Source organism: Rhizomucor pusillus, assembly GCF_041956525.1.
Source record: "Rhizomucor pusillus strain CBS 183.67 unplaced genomic scaffold VTP01scaffold_9, whole genome shotgun sequence".
Taxonomy (NCBI): domain Eukaryota; kingdom Fungi; phylum Mucoromycota; class Mucoromycetes; order Mucorales; family Lichtheimiaceae; genus Rhizomucor; species Rhizomucor pusillus.
Genome location: NW_027192151.1, coordinates 322222 through 338822, shown reverse-complemented (window position 1 = coordinate 338822; position 16601 = coordinate 322222). Strand labels below are relative to the sequence as shown.

Here is a 16601-nt window from a genome sequence, read left to right as displayed (position 1 = left end):
ACACTTCTTTGCCTGATGTGAGAATCAAATCATAATGTCTTAATTTATATTCTGCGCTGAGAACTAGAATGAAGTATACGCAAGATTTCAGGGCGATCTCGCATCAAGATTTTTGCACGGCCAGAAGCAATATTGAGATACTAGTGTATATGCAAACCACATGGGACTTACAGTCGTCTTACCTCAGCCTTGCTGGTGTCGATCAACTCAATATACCAGCAAGCCTCTGCGGCGAAAGATCGTATTCTTCCTGGAAACTGATTCCGCTTATAAACTATCCATTCAGATCACATTTTCATGTCCTAAAAAAGTTGATACGTGATAAGAATCCTTCAACGTTGGATATTGAACGAAACATGTCTCTAGGATCGAAATCCAATGCTTGGAGACGGAGCGACAAAATGGGTTGGAGCAATCACAACGAAAGAGGGCAATTAAACGCTGTGTTTACTGGAATTTGCTGGCGGCTCCATAGCATATGAGTCTCCGAGAAACAAAGAAATTTCGGATGAAAGTCAAGGTCTACGACAAGGCTGCCAGATTCGGTCGTTTATTCGATGTAAAAGAAGATGAATTCTTGTTCAGACGTTCATAATCAGGATTCGAGGTTTCAGTAAGGGCGGTGGTCGCACTTGCCGCATTTGCCTCCTGCACAGATCTCAGGGACAGACATATACGGATAAGCTTCTAAAGTGTTAGCACATCTGATCAACGTTCATGTCATCGAAAGCATAAATCCAAATGTTTATGCACACAGAGATGTTTCTCCTTTATTTGTTTGCTAATGAAATTGCAATGTTTTTTATTGGGCCTTGGCGAAACGTTCAGCAACGGTCTTCCAGTTGATGACTTCCCAGATAGCTTTGAGGTAATCGGGACGTACGTTCTTGTACTGCAAGTAGTAAGCCTACACATAATAGATCAACATTCTGTGATCAACTGTAAGCCGATGATGGCTTTTCTCACTGAACACTCACATGTTCCCAAACATCAACACCGAGCAATGGGGCCAAGCCTAATTATTCGAAAAGAAAACAAGGTTGAGTACTTGTGGTGGCACAAGAGGCATTAAGGCAGCCTTACCAAGCAAGGGATCTTGGTTGGGGGTGGTGGCGATCTCAAGGCGCTTGAACTCCTTGTTGTAACCCTGCAACGTTTCCTGCTTAGTTACTTCCGCTTCCGTTACATCCCTTCAAAATATACGACTTACGAGCCATGCCCAGCCGGAACCTGTTGTAAATCACATGCGCGGAATTTCGGGGAAGATTTTGTGAGTTTCCGTTGCTTTCTCTCTCTCTTGCATAACCTATCTCGTCATGCTTACCTTGAACACCGGCAGCAGCAGCGTTGAACTTGGTCACAAAGTTGTCAAAGGAGCCCCATTGTTTCTCAATGGCGCTCAAGAGCTCGCCGCTGGGCTTTTCACCGCCACCGGCGCTCTTGGGGGCAAGGTTCTGCCAGAAAAGGCTGTGGTTGATGTGACCTGTGCGATACCAGTTTGCATCGTGTTTTCTAATTTGACAAGTATCTATGACCTTGAACACTTACCACCACCGTTGAACTTCAAAGCGTTCTGAAGAGCGATCAATTCAGTGACATTCTGGCCCTGGAAGGAGCTCTGGAGCTTTTCTTCAGCTTGGTTGTAGGCATTGACGTAGGTTTGATGGTGCTTGGAGTGGTGCAACTTCATGATTTCAGTGTTGATATAGGGTTCAAGTGCCTAGAAAGTTGCAGTTTGCCGTTAGGATCTCGAGATAGCGATAGAGTGCTGCTTATTAATGGTTCATACATCATAGTCGTAAGGGAGATCAGGCAAGGTGACCTTGGTACGGATGGCAGTGAGGCTGCGGATAGCGGGCTTGACGGTCGAAGACTTGAGAGAGCGAGCTGCGATGGAGAGCATGTCGAGAATAAAGCAAAAAGCAGGGAAAAGAGACGCGTCTTCTACGCTCTTCTGTGCTGGTCGCCCATTTACAAGCCAGCACCGCCACTTGCACCCATGAATGAAATCTCGTGTAACGCTGATGTCATGCTTGAGGAGATCCATCGCACTGCTGAGTCTGTTTGGTGTCCATACTAGAGATCAATTTGCTTGTCTAGCAGCCATATGTCAAATATGGTTGTACTAACCTTGTTTGTTAGTTTCGAGAGTCAGTCATATAAGTAATTCTTGATTTTTCAGCGATTCAGACTCTATTACTACTCTATTGTATTTCTGAGTTCATCACCTTCCTGGATAGTCCAAGAACTTTCGGTGGATATGACTTCACGCGGCTCGTCGTCTCCGTTGCCACGAGCTCCGGATCGGGATATGCAAGGTTTACCCGAGAAAACACTTGTAGAACAAGTCGAAATCTGTACACCGAAGCCGGCAGCGTCCTATGCCTCAAGCAGCGCCCGCCCCACATTTCAACAACCATACAATCAAAAAACGAAAGCTGATAAATTACAAGACGAAGAGGTCAAAGATTCCCTTACTGGACGTCGTAAAACGCCAGCACCGTGGCGACCTTTCCTTCATGCATGGCAGGTATTGGCAGCTCTGAGCACCTTTATTTTCCAGGCATGCGCGAGTCCTGTAAGATCCATATGATGCAAATGCTTATTATTGCAATGTGATTGACGTGTGGATATGTATAGTACTCCAAGTCTGACCCTCCGTTCGCTAGCCGATCGCTGATCTACTTTACATACACTGCTATCTGGGCCTCCTTTGTATGGAGCACGTTCATGATTTACGTCTATATAACACGACGCATGGGGTCCGGCGGTAAAGTCAAGCACGGTGTCTCTTTTGCAGTCAATACAATTCAAGCAATCATCCTGGGCGTACTTGTCTGTTTTGAAATCGGAGAATACAAGTGCCTGCCAGGCGCATTTGACGGATGGTAAGCTACATCAAAACAGCTATGGATAACAAATTATAGCCTAAAATCTCTTCGAACTTGCTTAGGTGCGACTTTTTCAATACCGGTCTATTTTTTGGCGTGGTACTATTCGTTGGGTATATCATACTTGCACTCTGGGACTTTTTTGCAGGATTGAACTTTCTAAGACAGTAGTTCATGTGCTACAATAAATTGGGTTCTCTTTCAATTGTTTGCTGTCGACATACGTAAATGCATTGTACGCACTATGCAATAACTAAATAAAAAACAAACAATGCAGGGATTCTTCAACTGTGGAAGTTGAAGCCGTTTTCTCGCACGAACAATGCATTCGTCTCCGTAATAGAACTACATACAAGAAGCGTTCATGATATAAACCGTTCGTTGATCGATTCCGTCCTGAAGTTCTTATTGTCATTCTACGTCCTTTCTCGACAGTGGATCAGATTCTCTCACGGAACCGATCTGCAAGGTACATTTGCAGCTTTTAAGCTCTTGCATGCAAGCTGTCTTTAAAAGTTTGGTTGGATTAAGTATCGACGTGTTGCAGTTTCCACACCGTAAACCGGGTCAGTGTACTCCTCGCACTTTGTTATAAGTAAGAAGGATAAGCTGTACGTGTACAGCAAGTCTTTTCCAAAATTTCTGTACTGTAACTAGACAAATTGCAAAGACTGGAAATACTAGATCACACGGCCGATTTCAAGAATATGCAAGTCATTTCATTGCTGTAAATTCTGATAATCCATTGTAGCATACTCAAGCTCGATAAACAAGTTAATGGCATTGCTCATGTTTACACAAGCGGTGAATATACGTAAATGTGCTCACTTTTATGCGCTCTATATTTCGTGCCTGAAGTTTTCAGATTTTTGGTAGTCACACCAGAGCGGATGCAAGATGAGGATGCAAGCGGGAGCGCTGCAAAAGCTGAGCCTTCCTTCTGCGTTCAGGGCGCTATGAACGTAAGATACCCGCTAGTTTTCTCTACTTGTATATGTAAAACTCATACTTGCTCTAGCAATATGCTGAAGGCCTGAACGGCCTACTGAATCTCTTGGTCGAAGCCCAAGATTCTGAGACGATTCGACAGGTAAGCTTTCTGGACTGCTTGCTTTAAGCTTGTCAGCTCACTCAGACGATCGCGTCTGTAGGCAACCGAGGAGCTCAAACACAACTATTTCGAGAACAAACTCTGCATCGAAGGTCTGGCGATGATCAGTCAGCGATCGCCTCGGCATGAGGTCCGGCAACTGGCCGCCGTTGAATTGCGAAAACAGATCAATCGTTGGTGGGAGGAAATCGATAATGTGAACCGGATAACGATCCGAGGCCAGTTCCTGGATTCTGTGATTACGGAGCAACAGTAAATATCTGCACTTCCTTATTCTTCACTGTCGGTACTGACGCCGGCGTTGTATTTAGCGATCTTGTCCGAAATTCGTTGGCACGAGTTATTTCATCCATTGCACGCGTAGACTTGCAGGAACTCGGCTGGCCAGATTTGTCCAATTTTCTCAACCAGACTTGCACTCACGAATCGCCCAGTATTCGAGAAATCGGATTATACATCCTGTATACATTATTTGAAACAGCTGGGGAGCAATTTCTCAACCAGATACCCTCCATGTTTGATATGTTCAAGGTCTCTATAGTTGATGCCGCATCCTTAAAAGTTCGAGTGACCACTGTCATGTAAGCTACATTCAATGCTACGGATAAAGAGTCAGGTATCTAACTAACGACTTTTGTTGCAGGCTGCTAGGAAAACTTGCGGAATTTATTGATTCGGAAGAAGAGGAATATATTGTAAGTCTCTAGGCTTTTGTAGCGTACACATATCTCTATTGTAGCTAATACTTGTTGTATCAGAAACAATTTAAATCTCTTGTGCCAGCGATGGTGGGTGTCCTAGAGGAATGTTTGAAACTGGGAGATGAAGAAAAGGCCGGAGAAATTTTTGAAGTATTCGACACACTTTTGATGCTGGTATGGAGATAACAAGTAACGCTATGTAAAGGAAAATGTTCTTATTTTTGTATTATAGGACGTGCCGTTATTATCAGACCATCTGGTAGATCTCATCCGATTTTTCCTACAAGTGGCAGCGAACCGCGAAATTGATGATGCAATCCGAGTCATGGCTCTGTCCTTCTTGATGTGGGCTGCAGTCTAGTGAGTTTCTATACGCACACTCATGCTATGCGAATGTTCTAACGTATAATTATAGCAAGGGGAGCAAAATCCGCAGTCTGAAACTTGTGGGGTACATTATTGAAGGAGTGATGCCTATCGGCACAGAGCCTGAACCTGAAGACAACGATGATGAGCCGCCATCTCGAGTAAGTCCAAGACATTTTGATATATATATATGACATCGGATCATGATTGCTTAAGGTTTTTTTTTTTAGCTCGCGTTTAAAGTTATCAACTCTCTTGGTAACAACATGCCTCCGCCGCAAGTGTATCCAATTGTGCTGCCTATCGTTACGAGATATTTACAGCACCATGACCCAGGCTACCGAAAAGCAGCCATGATGGGACTGGCTGTCATAGTTGAGGGTTGTGCCGATTACATGGTGTCTAGAATGGATGAAGTGTTGCGGTTCGTATGTACCGGCTTACAAGACCCTGACGTTACTGTACGGCGCGCAGCTTGCATGGCTCTCAGTTCCCTTGCAGACGAATTGCCCACTGAAATCAAGGAACGCCACAAAGAGCTTATTCCCTTGGTTGCGAATCTCATGAGCGACGGTCAGACTGAAATAACCAGCAGTGCATGCAATGCCTTGGATGCTATTCTGGATGGGCTAGGAAAAGACGTCGTGCCTTACTTGCCTGAATTATGTCCTGGACTTTTGCGACTATTGCATGTCGTACCCAGCGTGGAAATGCATTCTTCAGCTCTTTCTGCCATAGGCAGCATTGCCCACGCCGCCGGTAGCGATTTTCAGCCATATTTCGAGCAAGTTATACCTGAAGTATTTAAATTGATGAAATGCACTGGTGACCCTCAGTTTCTGACCGTACGAGGTGTGGCAACCGACACGGCTGCCTTCATTGCTGAAGCTGTCGGGCCCGATTATTTCCGGAAATATCTGGATCCTGCAATGGACCTGACGATCGCTCAGCTGGCACCCGAATTCCCTCGGCTAAAGGAGTCTTCGTACGGGTTCTTTGCAGTCATGGCTCGAGTGTTTGGAGAAGAGTTTGCACGCTTCTTGCCCGTTGTTGTCCCTGTTCTGATCCAAACGTGCGAAGAAAAAGAGCGAAATGACGATATTCTGGAAGGACAGCTGGATCTAGCCAACGACGTTGAAGACGAAGATGTCTTTGAAAATTTCTACTTTGACTCTGTGGTCGCTTCTGAAAAGAACTTTGCGGTTCAAGCTCTTGGAGATCTTTTTGAAAATACTAAAACACATTTCTTGCCTTACGTCGACGATACCCTTCGACAATTAGAAAATCTTCACGGCCACATCGACGAGGAAGTCCGAAGCTCCGTTACTCGCTCACTCTTTGCATATCTTCGAGCATTCCATATCATATCCCACCAAGGAGATTGGCTGCCAGGTCTACCAGTCAAATACCCTGTACACGAGAATGTTCAAAAAATGATCAAGTTCGTCATGATACCAGTTATCAAGGCCTGGCCTGAGGAAGATAACAAGATGGTGGTAATCATGATTCTTCAAGAAATGGCCAAGGCATTAAAGTTAGTAGGTCCTGCCCTTGTAGCGCAGCGTAAGTAAACACTTGAAGGCTATCGAGACCATTGTTGTGATGCTAACATTACACTAGATGTCGAGGATATTGCTCGCAACCTGTTAGAAATATATGAGAAACGTTCCATGTGTCAGCAGAGTTCCGACGAGGAGGATGAATACGTTGATGAAGATGACGAAGGTTCGGCAGAGTCTATTCTTATCGGGGCAGCCTGCGATCTTGTTTCCGCATTGTGCGAAACTTTGGGTGACAACTTTTCATCCTACTTTGACGTTTTCATGCCTTTGATTTCAAGCTACTATGTAAATATCATTGTTCTCATTTTAGCCAGGAAGAGATTAATGACTTTTTTATGCACAGAAGAAATCCAGATCGGCTGCCGACAGATCGATGGCCGTGGGTTGCCTAGCAGAATGTATCAACGGCATCAAAACTGCAGTGACACCTCATACAGAGAAACTACTGCAGATTTTCATCAAAGGCACTAGCGATGACGATCAGACTGTACGAAGCAATGCAGCTTATGGTTTAGGCTTGCTTGTCACATTTTCTCAAATCGACTTGAGCTCGTGAGTCTAGAAGAGAAGAGGTTATGAGATAATATAACTTACTGACGCACTGCAATATTCTAGACAATACCCTACAATTTTCACAGCCTTGCATCCACTCTTCCATGACCAATCTTTGCCAAACACTACAGACAACGCTGCAGGTGCAGTTGCTCGCTTAATTTTAGCTCATCCAAACGCGGTGCCACTTGACCAAGTTCTGCCGGTATTCTTTACAGCCTTGCCTTTGAAAGCTGATTTTGCTGAGAACGAACCTGTATTTGCTTGCCTGTTCCAGCTTTTCCAGTCAAACAATGCTCTTGTAGGTTCACCATGCATATGTAAATTTTTGTTCACTTCACTAATTATTCATGTGAATCTAGGTCATGAACAGTATACCGCAATTTCTCCACGTTTTCACGCATGTTTTGTCTGATGAAGCGCAACTGAGCGCTGTGATGCGGTCTCAACTTATTGAGCTTATCCGAGCACTAAATGCGCAATCCAACAATCACATCATTGCCTCCAGCGAACTATCCAGATTTCTATAGAATTTATACATATATTCTGAACATGCATGTACCCACATTTTATATACGCATCGCACACACGGACACCATCGACGATGGAACTGCTTCTCTGTAGACTGCCAACTCAAGCAAATTTCCTAATAATCTAATTCTTATATGTATACATTTCATGGAACAAATATGATATATGAATTAAAAGGAAAAAAGTTTATTACGAAGATGATACAATCTACTATGTTTGCTGTATCTCGAGTGTATGGTAATATAGAATATCGTACAAAAATCTGGGTTGCAAGGTGGTGGAGGAGTGCAAGGGGGAATGGGGGGAAGGTAAGCAGAAAAGAGGAATAATGGTGGTGACCCGTTACAAACGAGCTTTCAAGGGTTCCAAACGAAACTTTATCTCGCGCATCTTGGCGCTGCTTGGTACCCATCTATCAAAGAGGTCGCGCAACTTTTCAAGCTCTCGGCTAAGCACTTTGTCTCCCAGGACGCGCGCATCGTCGCATATTCCACGCATTGCCCACGGCAGATAGAATGGGTTCTGTCGCAGTTTTGCTTGGAAATGATCCAGCATGACCTCGGTAGCAGTCTTGTTTTCCCGAGCTTTGGATGATTCTACATGCTGCTGTTGCTGTTGCGGTAAAGCCAAGTCACCAAAGGGTTTAGTCTCAAACAGATACTGGACTGCAAGTTCGTACACGCCGACTTCCTCGTAGATGGTCGAATGGCCCCCTTCCCATTGGTACAAGTTTCCAGCAAGAACTTCACTGATATGCGTAAGCAGGCCGTGGTCAGAGAAGCCAGCGTTTCGTAAACGGAGAGCAAACGTTATTAGGTTGATAAGGAAATCGTCCTCAGAGTAGACATGCCCATCTATATACACTGCACGCAGAATGGATGGATGTGAAGCGCCAGCCATGATTGCCGAGTAGAGCGGAACTACCTGGTCCTGCATAGATCCTACCAGTACGGTCTTAACGCCCTTGTTTAAGATATACGCTAGAGACTGCCGGAACTTTTGAGAAATGTCACTCGTCGAGTCCATGAACTCAAACAATTCACGCGCGGCATCGGCTTCAAAATACTGGAAGAAGTCAATTGGTATGCTTCAATAAAGATAATGATGTTTCTTGTTTACATCATTATTTTTACATACCTTGACGATCAAACTCCCTTTTAAGGAAGGAAAAGGACCGTGCGCGATGCCTGCCATTGCCAGCAGGCACAGTGCTTGGCAAGCAGGATCGATTCGGTTGTCGGCAAGCAATCGATGCAGCAATATCGCGGACACAGGTGTGCCTTGAGAATGCGTCGCCCAGAAAATCACGTCAGCCGACATCAACGCCTCCATCCACTCGTTATTTCCTTGAGGCTTGCATATAGCTTGTCAACACGTTCTTCGACTTTGCCTTCGCCTTCCAGGGGTATCGTCGTCAAGGAATCCGTCGGTATCTCTAGGTTGTGCACCTTGCGGAAATATTCTGTCACGCCCAGGACCATTTGATCACAAAACTTAGTTGACGTTCCTGTAGGTTCGCCAATCATGCTTCGCACGAGCTATCAACCCTCATTCACCTGTTAGCCACACCGTTTAAGTATCACTCCTTTCTTATTTGTTATACCTTCATTGGAAACCAGCCATGGACCCCAACAATGACGAACCTTTTTCCTGCGATGGTTTTCGGATCTCCCTTGAGACTCTGAATGAACTTGGCCATCTTTGGGTTTGGATGCTCAGATAAATCTGTCCGGCTCGGTGCAAACATGGAATTTATTGATCGAAGTGCTTTGCTGAGCAGAGATGTCGATGCCTCTTGAGCGTGAGCACTTTCCGGCATGGGCGCAAACTGTGAATGTATAGTTGGAAGCACCACATTCTTCCTTTTGTTGCGCTTGGGTGATGATGGCTGCTCTGCTGCTTGATCCTTGTTGCCGCCCGAGACTGGATCTTTATTTGCTTCTTTGGCTTTTTCGATCTTTCTATTCTGCTGCTCCTGCGTCGCGGGTGGATCGTTCTCTACAACAACCGAATACTTCTTTGCATCATTTCCAGACTCTGCGGTTGTTGACGGCGAAGATGACCAAAATAACAATCGCCACAGGGATCGACTTGAATCATTTGTTGCATTGCTGATAGAGCTATTATCGATAGCCTCATCATTATCTTTTTGTTCTTGCTTTTTAACTTGCAAGTTTTGATCTTCTTTTCCTTCTCGTCGTTGTTGTTGTGGTTGCTGCTGCTCCTGTCTTCGCCGTTCTTTATCCATGCGTTCCTGGACCGATGCGTCCGTCGTATTGCTTCCGTATCCAAACCATGACCAAATCCCGGATGATGAGGAATCCACTTTGTTCTCTTTACCGTCATTGTCGTCACCATCATCACCGTCGTCGCTGCCACTACCACTGCTGCTGTTGCTTCTTTCTCCTTCATTCTTAATGGCCAAGTCCATGTTTTTGTTATCATTGTCGCTGCTGCTATCATCGCCGTTTGCTTTGATCTTTGTGGATGACGCTGCTGTATCCTTTTCCGAAATATTATCCGGAGGTTGCACTTCTGTGCTTTTGGAGGCATATAAACGTTGCAGCCAAGAAGTCGAGGAACCGAGCGAGGAAGAGGAGCGAGACCGTTTGGCGACTACGGACGACGGTAGACTTGAGGAGCTTGCGTTAGCATCGCCTGCATTTTGGTCAGGCATTTTGCGTTTGCCGGGCATAACCGAAGAAGACGGCGCACTGTTATTGCTGCTTTTGGTGGACTTGTCGTCTTGTTTTTGGCATTCTTTTGACGCTCCATTCGACGCCGATTCGGCCGTTGGCTCCGTCATTAGTCAAGAGAAAAGCGTCAGGCAGAACCAGGCGGAAAAGGCATTCCCCCAAAACAGGCGATTTCATGTGATTTGGGTTTTTTGTTTGCTTGAATGCTTCCAATTGTCACATTTCATTTTGACACGTTGTTTAGACAGAAAACAACACATTTATATATGATTTAGATTTTATATAGATATTTGGATTCAAGAGTGCTATGTTTACAACGGTAAGGAGTGTGTGTCCTAACAAGCTATCGTCTGGCATTTACTCGTGGCTGTTGCGGTACAAGGACTCTTGAGTAACTTGGATCTCGTCCAATTCCGGAGCCAGTTCAGAAAGAATATCGCTTGCTTCTTTGAAGTACGCTACTTGAGCGGCTACGAAGTCTGCCAAGTTGCGGAACGGCTCAGGCTACAAGTGACATTATTAGCTTTCTACCTCGCTTTCTACAGCATAGTATGCCCTTACGTTTTCCAAAGCAGCCTTCATCAAGCTAGTGGCTTCCTCAACAGCAGCGACAAAGTGATCCTCTGCCTGCTCAACTTCTAAGCGTGCAGCATCCGATCGCTCCGGTCGTGCAGAACGGTATCTGGCCTTGCAAGCGTCCAAGCTCAAACGTGCTGATTGAACGTTGCGACGAGCTTTCAATGCCTGCTCCAAAGTCGTATTGAGAGTTGTTTGCATTGGCTGGTTAAACTTTGAGACGATAGCTTGATCCATCTTGATACGCGCATCGCCGACCTTCTCAGCAACGGTGGCTACCTTGAACAAGGCGGTGCCAAGAGGTTCTTCAACACCAACGGACTCTGCTCCCTGAGCAGAGACACGGGATAGGGCATGTGACAATGTCTTTGGCTGCTGCTGCTTTTCTGCATTCTGCTGGTTGGCTTCAGCCTGGGCGCGCTCAGCGGGCGACAGTGCCAAGTTCTGGAACTGGGCAGTAAATGTGCTGGATATACCTGCCAGCGACTCTTGCAACTGCGTGGGGTAATCGTAGGACGGGTTGCTGTAGATACGAGTGACCTTCAAAAGGTTCACGTACACGTTGCGGAGGGCATCAACGCGCTAAAATCGCAGCATGATAAGTATCCTGATATATTATAATTCGTAAGGCAAACCAAACCTTCTCCAAATCTTTGTATTCTTGAGGGAGTTCAGTGATATCTTCCGCAGTACCTAGCCGTTCTTGCGCGTACTAATGGGCTAGTATAAGTACATTTGCTACTACGTTTGACTTGGCATCATACCTACCTGTCTCACTTGGCCGATGCCTTTGTTGAGGCGCTGGGCAAAGGGATTAAACTTGGAGCTCAAGTTTGCAAAGCCGTCCAAGGTGTTGTTCAGGATCGCGTTGGGGTTGATGGGCGAGCCTTGAGAGCCTGCATTGGATGCAGGTGCTTGTGGTTCAGCATCCACGACTCTGATGTTATCTGTAAGGTCGGCCATTTGATGAGAAGTATAAAGCCAAGAAGTGGAAAATTCGTGCTGTTGCACCAAAAAGAGGATTTTCAATGCAAAAAATACCAACAAAATTCTCCACAAACATACTCGTATGCATGTCGGTACATCTACTATGCATGATTTAACTCGATAGATATGGAATAAAGATTACAGTAACCTATACATTTTTAATTACTTAAAATCAAATGTAGCACTCAACGACTGGAATCGTTTCAATTAATATTCATCTTCATACTGCTGGCTGTACTAGCAATATATTTAGTTTATTGCCACGATTATTGATTATTACAGCAGTCTCCTTTCGGCAGATGAATGGAAAACTGTCATTTTAGCTAGTGCAATAATATGATCGTCTCTATAGACATTTTGATCTAATTTTTCATTGCGCTTTGGATACTCTTCTGTTGGTCAAATATACACGACGGATAAGCTGATCTATTCAAAGTTGCTGCTTGGCGATATCTTGAAATATACAAAAGAGATTTTGATATGTAGTTCGCTAACCAAGAATAATTGATAACCTATAAAGGTGCTCCTTAGTATAGTAGAGTACTGCATTCGATCATACTGACCACATGAGAAGGAACAAGTTTACAGCGCGAGCTTGATACTATGTCTCGACAGACGGAACGGATATAATGGATGTCAAAATGCAGATCTTACTACGTACAACCATATTTTTATATTGATGAGCATCTCAAAAGGTTTTCTTCGTCAAGGTCGATAGTAGCTTTGGACCTGATAAAGTGCGGCTTAATGTTCTAGCTTTTTATGCAATTGGCGCACTTTCAAAACGTTGGTCGTGAATCGGCAGAACCAGCCTAGAACGCGCACGTTTTCCCTCTTTACATGTCCACAGCCACTTTGCGTCGAGATCCCCGATCATCACGAAGAGGTCGAGGCCGCGGTGCAAGTACTTTTCCAAGTACAAAGATCTCTGCAAGAAACGAAAATCTACAGACAGTCGCTTTGAATGCGCAATGGAGCGGCAAAACCAGCAGAGGCAGCCCAAAACCTAGGAGAGGAGGGATCAACAGAAATAAGGGCTTTGGAAACTCATCACCGTCAAAAGTAACACTGCGCAAAGAAGAGAATGGGCTCGATCTGTCCGAATCTGGATTTATGACTGCAGCGCAACGTGCAAAACGCTTTGGCGCTACTAACAAGAGCATGCTGTATGACCAGGTCCGTTTCCGGGGCAACTATCCATGCGGCAACCCATTCACGTCTCTAACAACCTCCGTTCTTACAGCTGAAAGAAGCACGCGTAGCTGAACGTCAGGAGGCGATAAAGCTCAAATTGATACCTGATCCAAATGCACGAATGCGTCTTGAAGACGCAATCGACTTCCGTGGTACATGCACAAGCATGTGCCCAGAGTTTGAACGAGTGGAAAGAGAGGTCCAAAAGATGTTGGATGTCCTGGAAATGGTAAGCGTAAACAAGCAGCCGCTTGTATGTCTGCTTACAAGGACTATTTGCAGGATGATGAGGGGAACGCCGATCCCAACAAGACTGTAAAAAGATACCGACGCTCAGCAGCTGGTAACGAGCAGCCATTGCCATCGGATGTTCGACCCCCACATATTCTAGTAGTAAGTGGTAGTAATGATGATCCAGGGACTCGACAATAGTTAAGCGCATGAGCTCATACCTTCCTTTTTCATTCCTAGTCAACCCTAGACTATCTCATCAACGATGTGCTAATGGAAAATCCATTCATCAAATGCCACCCCTTCTTGCGAGATCGCACACGATCAATTCGGCAGGACTTCACTCTCCAAAATATCCGCGATGTCACTGCTGTCCATTGTCACGAACGAATTGCACGATTCCACATTCTTTCAATACACGAACTCTGTGAATACGATGATGACAAGTTTAGCGAACAACAGGAAACGGAGCAGCTGCGTAAAGGTCGGTAAAGGGCAATACTATAGATATACTGTTGACAGTCATTTAACCCGCTCTCGTATCCAGTACTCCTAAGTTTGATGGAATTTTACGACGATTTGCGAGAAGCAGGCATCGAGACACCGAATGAAGCAGAGTTTCGCGCATACTTTTTACTCACACATGCGCGCGATCCGGGAGCGGCACGTCATCTGATGAAGCTTCCAAAGCATGTTTTCGAACATCCATGGCTACAGCGGGCATTGGACCTTTACAGTTTACTGCAGCGAAACAATGAAATTATGCAGACATCGGCCAGACGCAACAAATTCGATAACATCGAGGCGTGTCAAAATTTCTATTCAAAATTCTTCAAACTTGTAGGCGATGCGCAAACACCATTTTTACTCGCCTGCATGGCTGAATGGCACTTTCCCGACGTCCGCAAGGGGGCACTTAAAGCTATGAACAAGGCTTACAACTATGCACACAAGGGTGTCGAGGTTGAATACCTCAGACAGGTACTCGCTTACGACTCTGTTCATCAACTTTTGGCAGAAGCCAAGCTCTACGGTCTTGTCTTTGATACAAATGACGATTGGACGACGATTCGATTTGGACAAAGAATGGAGAAGCGACGAGTCGTGTTTTTCAACGGTAATATCCCATGCGTGTCCTAAAATGCGAGCATTTCATAGCTGATGGTCTCCTCCAACGCCAGAACCTCTTTCAAACCCTCGGCAAACAAAGTCGATGCTGCTAGTCGATCCCAAAAAGGGCGGACGCACCTTGGCGCAGATTGTCAACGGCGTCAATGATAAGACGACTACAGTTGATACAGTCCAAAACGTATACGAAACTCAAGATTCGACGTTGCCTGGTGGTAGCGTCGTTCACAAATCGGTTATACCCTCCAAACGACAGTTACCTCCACTTTATACCGTGCAACGAGTAGCAGCAGTGGCGCGCCGAATCCGCGATGATTACTATGCTGATCGCAACAGTCCGTTGTCTCGAAAGACAGTAGCAGCAGCAGCGCATCAAACATCCGCACAGGCTCACATCCAAAAAGAAGCGTTGGCGCAAGCAGCATCTCAGAGTGCAGACGCGCAAGCATTGCGACAGCAACTTTTGGAGAAGCAACAAGAGATTGAACGCAAACTGGCTATCGAAAAGCAGCATCTTTTGGAGAAAGAGCGTGAGATTGAAAATCAAAGGAAACAACGCGAGATGGAGGCAGCAAAGGCTGCGGAGGAGGAAAAAAAACGGCAGCAACAACTCATCGCTCAAGCGCGCGAGCAGCGCTTGGCGGAAGAATCACGCGCACGCGCTGCAGCTCTCCTGGAGGCCACTTTGGGCGCCATCGACCAGCAGGTCACAACAACGCTAGAGGATTATATCAGGCTACAGCAAGCACGATTGATGAGGCGGAGAAAATTGGCTCTTCGGATTGCACGGCCGTGGCTGGATGCTGCGCGAGACTGTCTTGCAGAAAGACAGTACATCGTTCAAGAGCGCAACGCAGTATATCGAATGATCATGAGTTTGTCGCCTCCTCGAAAACCAAAGAATTTGGCTCAAGCTTGTGGGAAACAGTGCATAGCCGCTGAAGCGCGGGCGTTGCGGCGGTTGACTGGCGTGAGTAAATCCGAGTTGCTTCCATGCAAAATAGCACGAGATAAGCTAACGTGATGTTGCTATATGGCTAGCCTCCCGACGCCTACACTGTATGGCGTACAGAAAACTTTGCCGACATAGTACATCGACATATCCATAAGGGATCAATCGGCAGCAGCCTACAAATACTGGAATCAAGACCTGTCAAACCAACTCGGCAATTTCTGATCCACGTGGAGCAAATGGTCCTTGATTCGACGCAGTGGTTTATCCAAAAATTCGGTCTGGACAAAAGCACTCTACGGTGTTTCAAGTCATATGACGATGTAAACATCTGTTTCCGATGCATTGATTCAAATACCTATCTTTCAAGTAGGGTAAGTGCTGAATATTAATAATATTTTGGAGCACGTTTCATATTAGATTCTTACATGCCTCGACTAAAGGATGTGGACGAGATTGGAGGAGTCATTTTTCAGTTGTCCGAGATGCGAGGCACGCACGTCGATGATTTAGGAGAGTAAGTCAAACATAGCCCGTCACATAAAGGGTACCTGGCACTAAATGCTATGCGTTGCAGCGATATCTATTGGAAAAAGGAGCGAGGTCGACTTGAAGCATTTACAAAGCAGCTATCAGAAAAGAGCCCTCAAGTTCATCTGACTTTCCTGTTTACGCATTTCTTCAAAACGAGGGATCTTCGACAGTCAGCCTACGCATTTCCGCATAAAATGGCGCTCGACGAAAATCAAGCTATTGAAGATTACCATGTAATGATAATGCAACCTGCAACGGTCAATATGCGCATCGTCGAAGAGGTGGAATGGCTGGCTAAAAGTTCCAGTAAATAATCAACCTCGAATGTTCCTAAATGTTGTTTATAAATTAAAAGTGTACACATGTTCTTCTCTCCTTCTGGTGATGCCAATGTCTGTCTCTGCTCTGCTACGTGTAAAAAACTATTATACAGCATGTGGCTATTCCATTAACCGACTTTGTCCATACCTAAAAGCTAAACGATTATCGAGAAATCAATCACGGAATCATATAGGAAATATAGCAGAGTACAAATTGCTAGAAGTTGTATTGAAGGTATGTTCATTTACAAAGCGTTGGGTAACGTGCT

At 45.3% G+C, this 16601-nt stretch overlaps 6 protein-coding genes across 6 annotated transcripts; 3 read left to right on the top strand and 3 right to left on the bottom strand.

Moving 5' to 3' along the window:
- Positions 1-802: 802 nt before the first annotated feature.
- On the bottom strand, positions 803-1903 carry VTP01DRAFT_10620 (uncharacterized protein; the record flags this gene model as incomplete). Its single annotated transcript, XM_069379003.1, has 7 exons — positions 803-907; positions 978-1015; positions 1084-1147; positions 1211-1230; positions 1325-1483; positions 1549-1720; positions 1790-1903. 7 exons carry the CDS (start codon positions 1901-1903, stop codon positions 803-805), a joined length of 672 nt encoding a protein of 223 aa, XP_069239020.1.
- Positions 1904-1999: 96 nt separating this feature from the next.
- Positions 2000-3062, top strand: VTP01DRAFT_10619 (uncharacterized protein; the record flags this gene model as incomplete). Its single annotated transcript, XM_069379001.1, has 5 exons — positions 2000-2067; positions 2143-2150; positions 2241-2578; positions 2641-2888; positions 2954-3062. The coding sequence occupies 5 exons, from the start codon at positions 2000-2002 to the stop codon at positions 3060-3062; spliced, it is 771 nt and encodes a 256-aa protein (XP_069239019.1).
- A 647-nt stretch (positions 3063-3709) lies between these two features.
- Positions 3710-7713, top strand: VTP01DRAFT_10618 (uncharacterized protein; the record flags this gene model as incomplete). Its single annotated transcript, XM_069379000.1, has 13 exons — positions 3710-3853; positions 3910-3981; positions 4043-4254; positions 4314-4583; positions 4646-4697; positions 4761-4877; positions 4936-5063; positions 5119-5230; positions 5300-6632; positions 6690-6916; positions 6975-7183; positions 7247-7484; positions 7546-7713. The coding sequence occupies 13 exons, from the start codon at positions 3710-3712 to the stop codon at positions 7711-7713; spliced, it is 3282 nt and encodes a 1093-aa protein (XP_069239018.1).
- A 1320-nt stretch (positions 7714-9033) lies between these two features.
- On the bottom strand, positions 9034-10520 carry VTP01DRAFT_10617 (uncharacterized protein; the record flags this gene model as incomplete). Its single annotated transcript, XM_069378999.1, has 2 exons — positions 9034-9252; positions 9318-10520. The coding sequence occupies 2 exons, from the start codon at positions 10518-10520 to the stop codon at positions 9034-9036; spliced, it is 1422 nt and encodes a 473-aa protein (XP_069239017.1).
- A 247-nt stretch (positions 10521-10767) lies between these two features.
- VTP01DRAFT_10616 (uncharacterized protein) lies at positions 10768-11949 on the bottom strand (the record flags this gene model as incomplete). The annotated part of the gene is made up of 4 exons (XM_069378998.1): positions 10768-10914; positions 10972-11568; positions 11627-11698; positions 11755-11949. The coding sequence occupies 4 exons, from the start codon at positions 11947-11949 to the stop codon at positions 10768-10770; spliced, it is 1011 nt and encodes a 336-aa protein (XP_069239016.1).
- An 864-nt stretch (positions 11950-12813) lies between these two features.
- On the top strand, positions 12814-16326 carry VTP01DRAFT_10615 (uncharacterized protein; the record flags this gene model as incomplete). Its single annotated transcript, XM_069378997.1, has 9 exons — positions 12814-13149; positions 13217-13396; positions 13450-13560; positions 13639-13882; positions 13946-14515; positions 14580-15496; positions 15568-15852; positions 15922-15995; positions 16056-16326. 9 exons carry the CDS (start codon positions 12814-12816, stop codon positions 16324-16326), a joined length of 2988 nt encoding a protein of 995 aa, XP_069239015.1.
- Positions 16327-16601: the final 275 nt, after the last annotated feature.